General features: G+C 39.9%; 1 protein-coding gene across 1 annotated transcript in view; it reads left to right on the top strand.

Moving 5' to 3' along the window:
* Window positions 1–3312: 3312 nt before the first annotated feature.
* The window catches only part of LOC143317887 (cyclin-I-like), a 17157-nt gene continuing 4112 nt past the window's right edge, over window positions 3313–16357 (top strand). The window contains exons 1-4 of the mRNA XM_076725775.1: window positions 3313–3668; window positions 5400–5559; window positions 12715–12849; window positions 16293–16357. The exon at window positions 16293–16357 is cut by the window's right edge and continues 10 nt beyond it. Coding sequence (XP_076581890.1) covers window positions 5446–5559; window positions 12715–12849; window positions 16293–16357 — 314 coding nt within the window. The 5' untranslated portion in view covers window positions 3313–3668; window positions 5400–5445. The remainder of the gene's footprint in view (window positions 3669–5399; window positions 5560–12714; window positions 12850–16292) is intronic.

Genomic DNA, 16357 nt, shown 5'->3' with positions numbered 1-16357 from the left:
ATCGAAATACGGCCCACATATTACATGAGACAATCCCCCTCTGATTGATGTTTCCATTAGCCAATCAGAAAGCAGCAGTTTCGACCGTTCAAATAGTCCGCCCAAAATAGGGTGCTTTGATTGGGTCATGCCCGTGCAGAGGCCTGACGCAATATTAGCATTACGTAGTGTCTCTTATTAATTGTCTTCAACGAACTGTATGATACATGTCAGAAATAACGTCTGTGAATGTTGAAAACGGCTTTCAGTCTGACTGTTGGTTTGTTGCATTGCTAATCACAATCAAATACATGGTAAGAAAGTGAGTTGACATTGAGGAGACACCACATCCCTAAACGTACGGACGCAAATCACAGAAAACTCCACCATAAATTTGAGATTTTTTAATGGAATCATAGCTCATCTGGTTAAATTAAGATTACCTTTTTTGTTTTGAAACCACACACACTTTCACGCTCTCATAGCTGAGCCCATTGAGACTAAGGATATTTTGCATAAAACTGGTCCTGTTTTCTGGAACAAACTGCCTCATCACCAAAGATCTGTCACAACTGTGTCCATACTCAAAAGTAAGTAAGCTAAAACCTTTATAATTCTCTCAGGCTTGTGACAATGGTATGTGTCTATGTGGTTAATACAGGTTCATTTGGTTGGGTGGGTTTGCAAATGCATTTTTCATGTAAAGCAGACCTGAATTTACTTGGAATGAATTGTGCTATATGAATACATTGCCTTCACTTGAGTCCTATTTCTGTACTAAAAGTTCTCAGCTTCACAGGATGTCATTTGATAACACCTGTGATCCAGTCTTGCTGTAAAATAAACAAGTTATTCTCTCGTAATTTCAGGAAATTCCTAGATCGAGTATTACTTCCAGCCTTCAGAGATGCAGCATGTTAGCAAGGGAGACAGTTGCCGTAGAGATGCTTTGACCCATGGCAGTGGATGTAGGAATGTAGAATCCCAGAGGTCAGACCGAGGGCCTGCTTATTCATCAAGTAGCAGGTATGATTGATGTCAATACGTACTGTGCATGCATACACACACTGTATACACTTGGATTTCACAGCTTAGCAACACTAAGATTATACTTAAGATGTAGTAGGCAGGATTTCCATATTTAAATTTGTTTTAAATAGGCAAAACGAAGATTTATACTGAAGGAATTTGAGTAGCAGTATTTCTGAATGTGCTATTAATGTTTTTCTTTTGTTAACTGTCAGTCCTCAAATATCAGATCTACATGCTGCAACTTTTACAGAGAATGTTGTAATTGCTGGTTATAAGGGAGTAACTGCACTGTGCTTAGGGTTATCTTAAACTGATGTCACAAATTGCACTTAACTCACTGTTACACTCACTCCCCACAGTCACACAACACTGTCAGTGGTGTCTTCACTGTTAACCCTTTAGTCACCACAGGCCATAGTTTTACCCTTTCAAAAAAATATTTACTTCCAAATATTGTCTTTAAAATCCACATGAAATGACCAAGAAAGGCTTTACCTATTACTTGTATTTAATTGGTGCAGCTGCATTTCACTGCATTTTTCTCTGTGCATTTTTCCAGACCAGACAGGAGTCTGCCCTGCTTTTCTTCACCCTGAACCTGACAGACCAGATATGCCAGTCATCTGGACCGTCACTTTTCATACAAACCACGAAAAAAAGTACACCACTGCAACCTGAACAGTGAATAACGAAAGCATGAATGCATTGCTGATTTATAGTTGGATGTAAATGAAGAGTACTGGTCATGTCCTTGTTGAATCAAAGCAATTAATCAAACTTTTTATATATATATATATATATATAGCAGAAGTCCAAGTGATGAACACAAAGAGTTAAAAAAACTAAAGTTTAAAAATATTTTTAGGAATAAAATAAAATATAATACAACTAACAATAGAATAAGAAAAAGGAAAAATTAGTAAAAGTGCAAGTCAATATACACACACAATACATAAAGACAAGGCTAAAAAGGTGTGTATTATGTTTTCTTTGACAGATATCCACATTCTCTGCCCTTCTCAGGTCCTCCAGCAGGCCATTCCACAAGCTGGAGCCATAATGGTGCAAAGCAGCCTCACTGTGGGTCTTAGACCGAGCCCCAGGAACAACCAAGAGACAAACACGTGAGGACCTGATGTCATCGCCAAGGGACAGAATACAGTAAAAAGACTGAGAAGGACTGGACCTAGGATCCAGCCTCGTATTATGCCACAGCTGAAAGCATATTTCTGACAGGAGTGTTCAGGTAGTCATTTGTTGAGAAGATGATTTTTGGATTGTTCTGATTATCACTGATCAATTTGGAGAAATGAGCTTGTCTAGCATTTCTGGTTGTCTTATTGCATACACCAAAATATTCTCCCAAACCAACACCATCAGCTGCAGACAGAAGTTGGCAGATGACACGACCCCCCACTGAACTCCACTCAAGTGGGGATGAGTCTGCCTACATGTAGGAGATTGACCATTTGGTGATCTGGTGAAGGTAGACCAACTTGGAATTTAGTGCTTTAAAGACAATGGAGATGGTTACGAATTACGGAAAGAACCAAGCTCCACCTGCTCCCATCATCCCGTGTAACTCCCCTGGTGACACTGCGGCGTGGAGTTCTTCCACTTCCTGGTCAAACACATCCAGGACCCTGAGGCGTACAAGCAGGACTGTGGCCAACCCCTTCCAGTCTGGACACAAACCTTTGAGACACTTCCATCATCATGCCCCTTCTACCTGTAACATAACACTGAACACTGTTTATGTTTACAACATAAACTGTTTATGTTAATTTGATATCACTGTCTTTGTGTTGTTCCTAGAACATCATAGCTTATGTTGCTCCAGGTCCATCAGTACAACTGACCAAAAAGACATTCACCTGGGACACCGGGGTTTATTATTATTGTTATATTGTTGACATATTATTTTTAGACTTAGTTCACTTGTTGTTTTCAGTACATTTTTTTTAATTTTCAGTTTTCTGTTGTTTTTTTTTAATTAAGCAACAATCTACCACAGCTCCCTCACTCGTTAATGTGAGCTAGTGCCATCTGGTGGCTGTATTTATGCTTGAGGAGAACGGCTTGAATTCTTAATACAAACGTTCTCATATGGCATATAAATTGAGATAATGAAATATTAAACCAGGGACTTTAGACTTTAGCTGAGGAAACAAGGGAACTCAACAGCTGCTGTTTTTACCTGTTTAAGTCTCATGTGTAATGATACAGTCCATACAAATGAACCCATACATTGGCCCATCCACTGACAATATAATACTGTCAGCTGAGCCGACAATATCAGATAAATGTTCGGTGTGAAGTGCTGGAGTGGAGTCCCTGGCTCTCGGGCGGGCGGAGTGTCCTCCGTCCCGCTGTCCCTCTGTCCAGTTTCTGTTTGTGGTCCTGCTTGGAGGGGCGGAGCTTGTGTCCACTCTCTTCCCCCTGTCCCCTCCGCGGAAGTAGACGTCGCAGTCTATATTCCGTTCTTTTATTTTTCTATATTTTTTACAACAACCCCTTTTCCCCAGCACTTAGCACCATGGACGCCAAGATGGACGACTAAACTCAAGAACGGGTCCCCGCTTTCACCCCGTTATTAATCCTTGAATTGAGTGGACCGGATGAAATCCAACTGTGGTTTTCTCCGCTTCGCAGGGGAGGTAAGGCTCAGGGCTACGACTATTTACTGGATCTTGGTCAGCCATTTAAATGTCCCTAGCCTGGTTCATAGTTAGTGCAGTTGTCGCCATAAACAGGGAGTAAAAAACCCTATTATTTGACACGGTCGGTGGGTAGTGACCAACGTTTTCAACCGTAGTTATGTTAGACTTGCACCAGTTTGTGCGCGGCGTCATTTTAGCTAGCGAGTTGCTAGCGACGCCAGGCTGACAAATATTCTCCGTTCCAAGGATTAGTCGTATTCAGGGCTATAATGGAAGAAAACCCTTTGTAATGCACCTGCTTCTGTACGGGAGGCCCCGGGGTTCCCAAAACAATGGGACCTCCTTGAGGTGATTTAAGGTATTTTCAACGAAATATGAAGTAGTTGGATTTCACTCTTGAGACCGTTACTGTTTTGAGTACAGTAAACTGCACTCAACGCTATCAAATGTCAGAGGCTATGTTAGGTAGCTGGCTATTATGTAACGATGCTAAGTGAGGTTAGCACAAGCACAAAGGTTGATCTCAAAGAAATGGTTATGGTTACCGTGGTGTGCTCGAACAATGTGGGAGCTGTTAACTGAACTGATGTAATCTGCAGCATCTTCAGTGTCATGACCGCAAACTTTTCTTTGACAGTGACCCCTGTCTGCTTTGCATGTCCAGTTAGTTCCATTATTAAAACGATATGAAAGCAACAACAGTCATTCTCCAAACACAAAATTCGATTTATTATATTCATGCTTTGCCTTAGTTATTGGGGATATTGATTCATTTCCTGTATCCGAGTATGTGTAATTTTATGTCCTAGTATTTTTATGTACCACATTTTCTATCTATTGAGACATGTTAAAAGCTAAAATGGGAATGTCTGACTTTGTTTTTTCCAAACTAAGTACCCAGAACCCCATTGAATGTACGTCCTTTGCCCCCTCGGTCACCAAACTATACAGTAAGCACAAACTGTGTAGTTTCAGTAAGCTGACAATGTGGGAACCACACATGCAGATGCCATCCATTCACCTTCTCTGTGTCTCATAAAGACACCATGGTTGGAACCAAAAATCTCATATTTGGGCTCAGACCAAAGTACAGATTTCCACTGGTCTAATGTCTATTCCTTGTGTTTTTTGGCCCAACCACTTCTTCTTCTTCTTCTTCTTCTTCTTCTTCTTCTTCTTCTTCTTCTTCGTAGTCTCTGTCAGCAGTGGTTTCTTTGCTGCCATTCGACTACGAAGGCCTAATTTACAGTCTCCTTCAAAAAGTTGACGTTAATACTTGTCTGCTGACGTTATCTCGGCACAACACAATTGATCTTCTTGAAAGCATTAAAAAGCATAGAATTTCATAATTAACTTTTGACAAGGCACATCTGTTAATTGAAAAGCATTCCAGGTGACTACCTGATGAAGCTGGACGAGGGAATGCCAACAGTGTGCAAAGCGTGGCTATTTTGAGGAATCTAAAATATAAATTTATATTTATATTGTTTACTACACAATTCCACATGCGGTCGTAGTTTTGATGTCTCCAGTATTAATCAATAATGTAGAAAATGATAAAAAATAATGAGAAGGTGTGTCCAAATTTTTTGACTGGTACTGTATATACATCTGTCCTTCAATTTTCTTGACTGACTGTGTATCCAATAGACCAGGTCACGAGTTTTTGATGTATTACACACGTGAATGGTAGTATGAAATATTACAATGTGCTGTGTCCATGTGCAGGTAGCTGTATCCAGTGGGGAGGTAGGCTTAACCAGGGGAGGAAAGAATGAAGTTCTTCGAACCCTGGGGACGCCAGAGGCTGTCTTTCCTTCTGGAAAAGGCCGCCTCTAGGGAAGCCAAGATGTGGAGGATCTACGTGCCAAAGAAGCCCTCCTCACAGGTGAGGATTTACGTCCGGTTATTTCTGTTCATTAACTAACATATCACTCTGACAAAATACATCTCAGCATTGAGAAGGAATTTTCAGGAGCTGCAGTTTGAGTCACTGATTCTGCCTTTTGCACATTTCTATACTGTCTAACTCAGGCAGCAGTCTGACGTTTTTCCAAAGGTATTATCTTTAACACTCAATAACAGACTTCCTTTAGTAGGTTGGCTCATGTTGTCCCCAATATGATGTCACAGCCAGATGTTTCCTATAGCTCCCACAGAGTCTGATATCAGAAAAGGTTTCAGTGATCAAAAATGGCAGACTTTAAAATTTTCTAGAAAACCAGAGAGCCAGAGAGATAAAGATCCCTGTTTTCTTGTGATTCTTACAGTTATGTATTGATCTCGATGTGCCAAGCTTGTTTTCCTTGTATTCATTGTGATGTAATTTTTTCACAATCACAGAAAGCATAGATTTCATCATTCTTCAAAACGGTGCAAGAATTCCACAGGGCTGCTGCTGTTGGTTATTTCATAATTTTAATTATTGTTAGTTTATTGTTAGTTAAACCATGTTTCATTTTGTTGATTAGCTGATAAATGATTTTCTCATTACATTTGCTTGCTGCTCCAAATTTGAGCTTGACACATTTAAAATAGTTTTACTTTATATGTTGAGTCTTTGTACCTTTGCTGAAAATGATGGACTGAACAATCAGAATTTCTGAAAGAAGTTGAAATTATTAATTGATTTGACAGATCAGTAAGTCGCTGATAGGAGGTTTTACAAACTATTGCAAACTGGCTCAGAGTGTTGTTGATAGCTGTACAGCCTCCACCACTCATTTGGAATGTACATCACCATTTTGAATGGAGATTTGGAGGCAAAATCAAAGTCAAATTAATGTCATTGTGTACCTGGAATAATTAAATGCTGTCGTTGTTTTGCTAGCAAGCATGGTCGTTAGAGTTTGGCTAGCCATGAGTTCTGATCATTTCAGGGCCACCTTTGCTGAAAATATTTGTTTATGTGATTAACTCCTGATAATAATCTAAAGCCCCCTTGAAATGGCACTCACACCTCAACACTGCACTCCAGCCATAAATGCGCAGCAGATTTTAACTTCCGTTTTTCAATGTAGAAAACTTTAGAGATAATTTTTTTCACAAAACAACTCTCCACTCCGTTCAGAAACCTTCAACCCGTTGTTCTGATAATAGAGTTAGAACATGTGGGCTAAACCTTTGTGGTCCCAGGGAACCGCAAGGCTGACAGGTGGTGTTCATTTCATATCTGACCTGTTTGTGTCTGTTATCTCTTGAATATATGACACAACACTCTGTGCCCATGATACAGGACAGGCAGACAGGGAGGAAAAGACATCAGCTGTTATTTTCCCAACCTAATTGCCCTTCTCTCTTCCAGTCCAGTCTTCTCATGTAATCCAGCTATGTAACTATCCATTTATGAAATGAAGTCGCACACTGAATGATCCTCCTTACCCCAGGAATATTCCAGAACATGAATTGGTTTATAAGAGTGCCATTTAACTTTCAAATGTTAATAGAAAACAAGACTTTGAGATTTTCTTTGCGCTGAATTTGTCGTATCTTTTTCATTATAATTCATTTTCTAAACTAATTTCAGTTTAGCTTTAGTTTTTTGTTCAATTAAATAATAATGTGGCACTTAGTTTTAAATAACCTTAATTAAAGATATTATTCAGTATTACTTATCAAACCCAAATGATTGAGAGTTATTAAGTGCATATTGAACTATTAATTGTAGTTATTTTTTCTTTTAATGTATAATATATTCATCAATTGAAGGAGCAGTATGGTCCTTCATTGAACCCATTGGCTTCATCACCAGGTTAATTTCTTCCTCTCTATCAGGTCATGACCCAGGTCAGCCCTGTCACTGTAGCTGTATCATGAGGTTTTGTTTCCCCAGTTATAAACTGTATTTAACAGAATGGCTATCATCCTGTGACATAACAGGTTTTCTTTTTGCCTCCTGGGGTAGGTGTTCTTCATCCTGGTTTCATTGTTTCACCCACACCACCCTCTTCCCCAAACAAATAAGCAATAGAGTCTGCCGTCTGCTGAATGCTGATACTGGTGTCCAGATACACCTGAGAGGCACTGAAGTTTGTGTTTAAACAGCAATTAGTTCAAAGGCCAGAGTGCAGGATTCCGTGTTGTCTGTAGCAGTGAGGTTGCTGATCGTAACTAACTGAATACCCCTCGCTCCACCCCCTTTGGGTCAGTCAGTCAGTCTTGAGCAGAACTGGGTCTTTTCAAGAGTCAGTGTTGAAAAAAGCTGCTCAGAGCAGTAGTCCATCCCAAAAAGAGATGCAAACTTCATTGCATCTGCAAATCCTCCAATCGTACCTACAGTTTCTAACATTCGAGCAGATGGAGGATTTTGGAACTGGCTCTGAGTTTGACGTTTCTTTGCAGCTCAGTGACTTTATGTTGTAGGTTGTCTGGAACATCAGCTGATTCCACTGAACATATTAGTGTAGCAAATATGTTTAGTTCCTTTTGTTTATTTGTCATGTCCTGAAACCTCGCAGCAAATGCCTGAAGGAGTTTCCACACTCAGCAGAATATTCAGATGTCGCAGCAGCTTTTGTTCCTGCAGAGTAGGAACATAAAGTGTTTCCTCTTTCCACTTGCCACAACTTTAATTTTGCATCAAATGCTTTCACATGTGAAAGCAGAGAGCTGAGAAGCTGCTGGAGCTTGAGGTTCAGCTCTGAGAGGTTCCTGGCAATGTCCACCATGAAGGCCAAACCACACAGACACTTACTATCACTGAGTTCCACGACAGGTTTTGCTTCATCTCTGTGAATTATTCCAGAGAAACTTACACAAATGTTTTTTTAAGCATCCCACATCTACTTTTCTTGTCTTGACAGTTGGTATGATGCATTAATGTTACATCAACATAAACACAACATGTATGTTGCATTCAGGGACCACCTGGAATAATGTGTTAGACTATTTCATGTTATTGGTTATGTTAGAAAACAGTATTGGTACAGTATGAGACACACTTTGTATGAGACAGTATGAGACACACTTTGTGAAAGTTTGTCATCACAACACTGATGCATGACCATAACCATGACCAAAAGTGTGTTAAATCATGATGATGGTGCTTTTCATTCTTCACCTACATTCTTTAACAACTCAGATATCCCTTCCTTTTTTCCTGTTGTTGTTTAACACTATGAAACATCCTTTTGCACTCATACAATCTATAACCCAACAACTCCTGTTGGTGAGCTATAGCAAACGGAGTGTATTAATTGCAATATGCAAAATATAACAAGTATTTAGAAGAAATGCCAGAAACAAATCTGCAAGCTTAGAAAATACATTGTCCTGAGAAACTGGTCATTCGCTTCACTCTACAATATCCACGCTAACACTGTGTTGTGAAGTATTGTTGCAAATAAGAGTATTTACAGGAGTTTAGGGAGGTAAAGCACACTCCTCTCCCTCCTCTGCTTCTGTTTGTGACACTGTTGCACCTACCTGCACTTTGTTTGCGTAATCACATTTGATATAAACGTGCACTATTCACATTAAGTGGAATTAGAAGTGGGCTAATCTCTGACTGTTAATCCCGATCTGCTGCTGCAGTCACTGCAGCATGTTCACGTCTCTGCTCGATAAATCTGGCCAACGCAACACATTTGACCTCCTGTTGTTCTGTTGTTGTCTGCTTTTGGATCCCATAGTACAGCTAGGTTAACTAACCAGGGAAACCTCTATTCTCCATCCAAGCATTACATTATTTATTTTTCAGTGTTAGTTAATTCATGTGGTCTTGATATATAAAGCAATGACACAACAAACATTTTCTTTAGTATGACCTTAAGTTAAATGAAACTACTAAAGGGCTAATCTCTGGCAAATGTGCATCTCACATCCTCACATTCAAACATATCTTGGAGGAACAAAACAGGAATAACCTAAACAAAAGGCCAAGACCTTAACCATCGTAAAGTGGCTCAGAAAACATTGTCGATGTGGGACAATAAAGCCTAATGAGACACTGGATGTTATATTGAGCTATACAGATATACCCTGGACCTGCCTATTTATACATTTGTGCTGATAATGAAGAGGCCAGTAAAAGCCTGTAAATGATGGCACTGAGGCAGTAATGACAGGCACTGGTGCCTTTGGCCAAGTTAGCAGCATGTAAACTGGTGAGGTCAAGGAGGCAGTTGGTGTCCAGTGTTGCTGGATAAAATGCACTTCTGCAGGTGTGATGTTTGTCTTATTAGATTAAATGTTTCCGTGGTCATTTGCCTAATGTTACTGCTTTCTTCATCAATAAGACGAGACATAAAGACAGCTGACGAGCATTAGAGTCAGAAAGCCAAACTGACATTCACTCATTATTTTTCTTCTTTCCTCCCAGCTTTAGTACCTGCTTACATGTAGAGGAGACTTGCTGTACTGTCGGTCTCCAGAATATGGTTGTTTGCCTTCTGAAAGGCCTGATAGATTAGAGTAATTCTGACAAATACAGCTAAATCCAGAGTAACTGTATTAACCTATTGGATTTTTTGGTTGCTGCATGAGGGCTTTTCACCTGGGGACTCCCTCAGCAGAGACAGACCTAGCTCTTGCAAACCATCAGCTGACTCAGGAGGCAGGATATTTCCTGGGCTTTACCCAGCTGGAGAACTGCTGAGCTCAAGTGTTGTCAATGTTAGGCGGTGAAACACTTTGAGGAACATCTGAACCTGACCAACAACATCCACTGTGAAGGAAGCAGAAAGCAGTAGAAAATGGATCTCACTGACAGATTTAGTCTTTTTGTCTCACAATGGAAACATGCTAGAAGTAGGCCAGTTGTTTTTAGTTTGGACAGCTAAGAGCTGAGAGGCTGAACAGTGTCAAGTTGCAGATTTGTTGGTTAACAGGATCAGTTGCCCTCTGACCCTTGACCCCTGCTGCTAGTCTAATGTTACACATTCCACTGAGTGTGCCAGTGATTTCAGCTGTGAGACAACTCAGGCAAAAAAAAAAAAAAAAAAAAAAGTCTGAAGTTTTGGCATCTTCTTGAGGAAGTTTCTGTTACGACATATACAATTCACAAATATGCTGAATTTTGTAATTCGTATATTTTTAGATGTTTTTACAAGAACAAAACAAAGCAAAGATTAAAGTAAGTATATTACCTTCAGTCTTGGTTGAACATGGTCTTGCTGTATGGTCAGAAAATTGACGCCATCATGACCAAACAAATACTGGTTTTATCAACAGTTTTAAGTTTTCTGCCTCAGCATAAACTCTGACATGTAACCAGCTATCAGAGGGAAGCTCTGTAGTTTTGTAAGCTATAGTTGGTTGGTAGAAGGGTGAAAGCATTTTTTTCTGGAGAGACATTCTGCTGTTGAGTTTTTTTTTCATGCCATGTGGTCGAGCAAGCGCCACAGGTGAACTTCCCACTCATATCAGTTCTATTGGGAGTGAGAGCTCCAATCATTGATTGATGAATTGATTGACAGAAAATTAATGGACAACTATTTTGGTAATCAACCAATTAAGTCAATTCATAAGCAAAAATGCAAACATTTGATGGTTCCAGTGATATTTACACACAAATGATAAATGAATAGATTAAGAAATTAAATGACAGGTTAATTGGTAAGAGGAGAAATAGTTAGTTGTAGCCCTACTATCTGCATGACTAGATACCACCAAGGGTAGGCAGGAAGATAAGTTTTTGTGATAAAGGTCAACAGACCATTTCAAAGTAGCCCTGGCTGCAGTGTTTTCTCTCCACACGGGGGGCAACAGCTATGAGCAATGAAAGTGTACTGACACCAACATTAGGAGCCACCACCAAACCTCATGTAGTTAATGTGTAGTTTTTGGTTTCTAAAGGTGCTTTTAAAAGCCGTCCTTTAGAATAATTACAACACACATTCCTCCTATCTCCCAACTTTTTAAAATTTTATTATTATTGTTACTCTTATTAAGGCAAAATATATAAATTAACGAAGCTGAATTGTATCTGTGACCCGGGTCAGATATCACACATTGACTCCTATGGATCAATATTAGATGCAGGTTTTTTTCCTGGTCCTGGCCTCAGTTTTAAAAACCCAGCCCAACACGCTGAGTATGCAGACTTAAAGGTTGTCCATAAGTGAATTGTCATACATTTACTAACCCTAACCCATTCATTTGATAGAAAGATGTGAAAAAGAAATATCAGGTGGTGAATTACTTCAGTTGTCAGATGGCTAACGAATACAATGCCTGGAATGTTTTTGGATTAGGTTTGGTCTGGTTGTCAAGCTGGTTTAGTAAGATCCTGTTTGTCCTTTTTCCGGAAGTGTATCAGTTACAAAGGCCTCCCTTAGGTCCTCACTTAATATCTGAAACTAGGTGATTCAGTTGGGTAAAGGCCTGTCTAGTGCTGTTTGGCCCTGCAGGGGAAAACAGGCCAAGTTTTGCCCTGAAATAGCATTGCTGTCTTAAAGAGAGACGCTTCTCGGGACTCAGGGCCTTTTTTTCCCCTCATAAACATAAAGTTTTGCTGTGGAATTGGCTGTTTGATCATCATGTATCAATGGAAATGACAGAAGGTAGCGGTAGACTGATTTTTACATTAATTTAAAACAACCTTTTTTTAAAAGCTACTTATACTTATTTTGGTCTTTGGATGACATGTAATGGATGCCATTCCACAGGCACATACATGTAATTTCTCTTACCTATTTCAAAAGGTAGCATATTTCCTTATTACCTATTTCTAAGCTAGAGACAAAGTATCTTCAAAACATTTTGTCTCCATCATGAGAAAACGTTCTGCCTCATAATTCTGTGTCTTCAACATAATAAATAACTCTCGCCACAACTGTCAAAACTGTTTTCTTGTTTTAGCAGAATGTTTAACATGCTTTCTGGTTCACAAAACATCTGCTCAGGGTTTCGCTTAATGAGCACTATAATCATGTCTGTCCATCAATGTAAGAAAGTGGGTAAATAAGTATGAAGATGTGTTGTTGTCCACTTGAGGAAACATGGACAAGAACAAAGGATTTCAGTGGTCAGTACAAATATCCCTAAGGCTTAGTGAGATGAGGCCGTTGAGCTTGTTAACCTTGTTGTTTGTTGTCTATTGTAGGATACAGACATCTCCCCGGCCCAGCGGGATGAGGCCGTGCGCTGGTTGACGGAGCTCCACAGCAAACTGCAGCTGTACCCAGAGACTCTGGTGTTAGCTGTTAGTATCCTGGACCGCTTCCTTGCTCCCATCAAGGTAAAAAAAAAAACAAAACAAAACTCTCTCTCTCTCTCTCTCTCTCTCTCTCTCTCTCTATATATATATATATATATATATATATATATATATATATATATATATATATATATATATATATATATATATATATATATATATATATATAGAGACACACACCACTGCTACTTTAATACAAAGGTTGCAGTGAGTGTTTGCAGAACTACCAAATGGAACTGCTTTTATTGATGATTAACAGAACAAATATATTAACTCCATCTCTGTTTTTAACTCTAAACGAAATGCCTCAGACGTTCGTTTGTCTTGGGTTTGGTTAAATATTATTGGTGGGAGGTTCTTTATAGCTTTGTCTTTGATTTCCGCTGTTGTCGTCTATGATGACAAGGCTTTTCTTACAGCTGCCTTACAGCTGATGGCAGGGCTGGAAATTATGTGGATGGCTGAATTTGTGAAGTGGCAGGTGAATTTGATACATCTACCAGCCATGGTGGTAAACAAAGGGGGCATTAAACAAGCAATTGAATCATTATATCAATTATCAGGCACATAGTCAGAGTGGCCATTGGGAGAACTGGGAGAATTCCCAGTGGACTGTTCACTCTAAGGGCTCGAATGACAACAAATCACCTTTATCACCATTGCGAGTCAATCATTTGAGCTTTGTGAGCCTGAAAGCACCAGGGGAGAGCAGCCCATAGAGCACCAGTGATACCAGTGATACCAGTTCAACTGTTGGTCAAGGTTTTGCAGTTGAAGCAGTAAGACAGATGACAACAGGGTTAAGATAAGCAAGGTTTGAGTTTGGCTGGCTGCATATTTAGCTGAATCATGCATCCTTTGTTGGAAGTAAGCATGGTCAGCTTTTCATAAAGTTAATGCACTAGTCAATGCCACTTCTTGTGATCGGACCAATCACAGCCCTGATGGGGCAGGACGTTTAAAATGTGCTACAACAAAGTGCAGAAATCTTGAACTCATTGTTATGCATGAATGTTTATTTCGAGTGGCAATGACAAAGTGGTGCCTGGTAAAAAAAATATGAGGTGCTGGTAGAATTTAGAGCCGCTGGAGAGAAAAGTTGATGTTCAACGCTGGCTGACAGTCTCCATTAAGACAGGAACAGGTCAGTTCTGAATGTCCTTTCAGGTCAGGACAGCATCCCACACCACAGACAGGAAGTTGGTGTTTTTATCTGGAGAATAAAATGTTCTTGGATTATCAGGAGCTGGACTTGGTGTTTTTCTGATAAGAAACACAATGTGTGTGCGTGCGTGTGTGATAGACTTTCACACCTCATTCTTTTTGTGAGCTCAACTTCCTCATCAGCTGCTTCTGTTGGATTAGAGAGCAGACTGCTGACTCATGTTCTCTGCTTTTTTTCCTTCTGTCCAGCACAAAAACGCTGATTCATGTTTTGCGTAGCCTGAAACGAATGGTGTTGTAGGCAGTAACCAGTGCTCTTCAAGTAGATATTGATCGGTGCAGCTTTGATACAAACACAAACGGCTTTGCTACAAAGGTGGAAGAATTTATTAGACTCACTTTTAAGATTTAAATTGAGTCATCTTACAGCAGTTTTTTTGTTTTTGTTTATGAGACAGCTAGTATTTCTAGTTTGTAAAACATAGCTCAACTTCTGTAATTGTCTTATATTAGTACCAGAGAGTGGGAAAGACATTGTGATTAAAAAAAACAGGAAATACATGGATGGGACACCTGCTCAGGTAAAAGTCACAGCATGTAACTTGATGAAACCTGAGCTCTGAATATGGAGACTTGTCCAAATCAATAAGTTTGGGTTTCCACATAATGAGTCTCATTATCTTCTATTAAAACTATACGACAAACACTACATCCCGCCTCAGGCTTCATGTGAACATTACATGCTGGCCAAGGCTGCAATTGAGTGCTCCCTCATCCGTACCTCCTTATCGTTTCTGTTCTCACACAGCATATATGTACAGTGAACAGTGGCCGATTTACTGATCAAAATTCTGACTCACTTCTCCACATCCTCGCTGGCAAGAGCTGTGGCTGGAGGCATTATGTTTTCGAGTTGTCCGTCCATCTGTCTGTCCCATTCTCATGAACGTGACATCTCAGGAACGCCTTCATGTAATTTCTTCAAATTTGGCACTAACGTTCACTTGGACTCAAAGATGGTCCTTATTCAACGGCATAACTAAAAGACAGAAGGGGAGAGTGTGACCATATGTCACATTTGGTCAGATTGAATTGAATTGATGACACTAATCTTGGGCGTCCAGCTTCAGACTGTGCTGATTGTAGAGATCCTCTGAGCTTCTGGGATGAAGATGTGAGTGAAACATCCACATTTTACAGTTTGAAGCTTCTTTGCAGCATTGTAGTCCATCATGAGCTCATTGGTTCTGCTGATACTGATCTTCAGGTGATTGTTGTTGCACCATGGGATGAAGCTCTCTGTCAGTCCTCTGTACTCCTCTGGAAAAACAGTCTCTAAGTGAAGACAGCATGTTTCTCACTGGAAATGATTCACTGGAATCATACATGCCAGAATACTGAGAACTTCCACTTCACCAAAAAAGACACTTAATACCTTTTATGAAATTCCCTCAAAGTCTTCACTACATATGTATTCTGAGTCTGGACAGACATGGGTGTCAACTGCAACTTGGCTAGTTGGTGGAGGCATTACAACCACAAGGCGGTCATTCTAGAAGAAACAGTCGGTTGGATTGATTTCAGTCAGAGGTGCACTTTTCCAGTCAGTATAATGACACCTTTTTGCAGGCAGACTTCAGCCATGGGATAGTGGGGCTAACATTAGCTCCACAAGTTGAGGAAAAACTGTTTCTGTCTGACCTTTTTAATAAGAATCCTTTGAACAGGGTCCAACATATGCATGATGCCAGAAGCAAAAGCACGGGTGTTGCCAATAACAATTATAGTTGATTTCCTTTAAGGCCTTCACCACTTGTATACAGATATTTTTTAAAAACAGATGTTTTTCACCTCTACATAAAAAAATGTAAATTGTCCACATGACCTTCCTTTTCCAGAATATCTTGGTACACACAGGAATAAAACAATGATTCCAAATGCTCAAACAAGCAAGCCGAGCCATTAGGTGGCCATAAAGTCTACATCAGCGATCAGATACCTGAAGAGCATTTTGAGCATACGCAGTGAGCTTATTTTCCTTTGGTGTAGTAACTTAAGATACAAACTATAGTAGCCAATTCTATATTTATCTGTAGTTATTTAACACCTGTCTGGCACATGGCCTAGCAGTGCTAACCAAATGTGAACTAACCAGTTGACCACCATTGTTGTTGCTTCAGATCCATGCTATTACACAAAGCAATAATGGACATGCAGGAATTGAGTGGTCTGCCTTTTCATCTGTCAGAGATGAGGTCTGCACAAAACACTTACTGATTGATGGGGTTGTTTGTCTTCAGGCCCGTCCAAAGTACCTACGCTGCATCGCCATCGCCTGCTTCTTCCTGGCTGCTAAGACCTGTGA

The sequence above is a fragment of the Chaetodon auriga genome, unplaced genomic scaffold, assembly GCF_051107435.1.
Source record: "Chaetodon auriga isolate fChaAug3 unplaced genomic scaffold, fChaAug3.hap1 Scaffold_82, whole genome shotgun sequence".
NCBI classification, from domain to species: Eukaryota; Metazoa; Chordata; class Actinopteri; order Chaetodontiformes; family Chaetodontidae; genus Chaetodon; species Chaetodon auriga.
The sequence above is the reverse complement of the archived record's forward strand: the minus strand, read 5'-3'. Positions and strand labels throughout refer to the sequence as shown.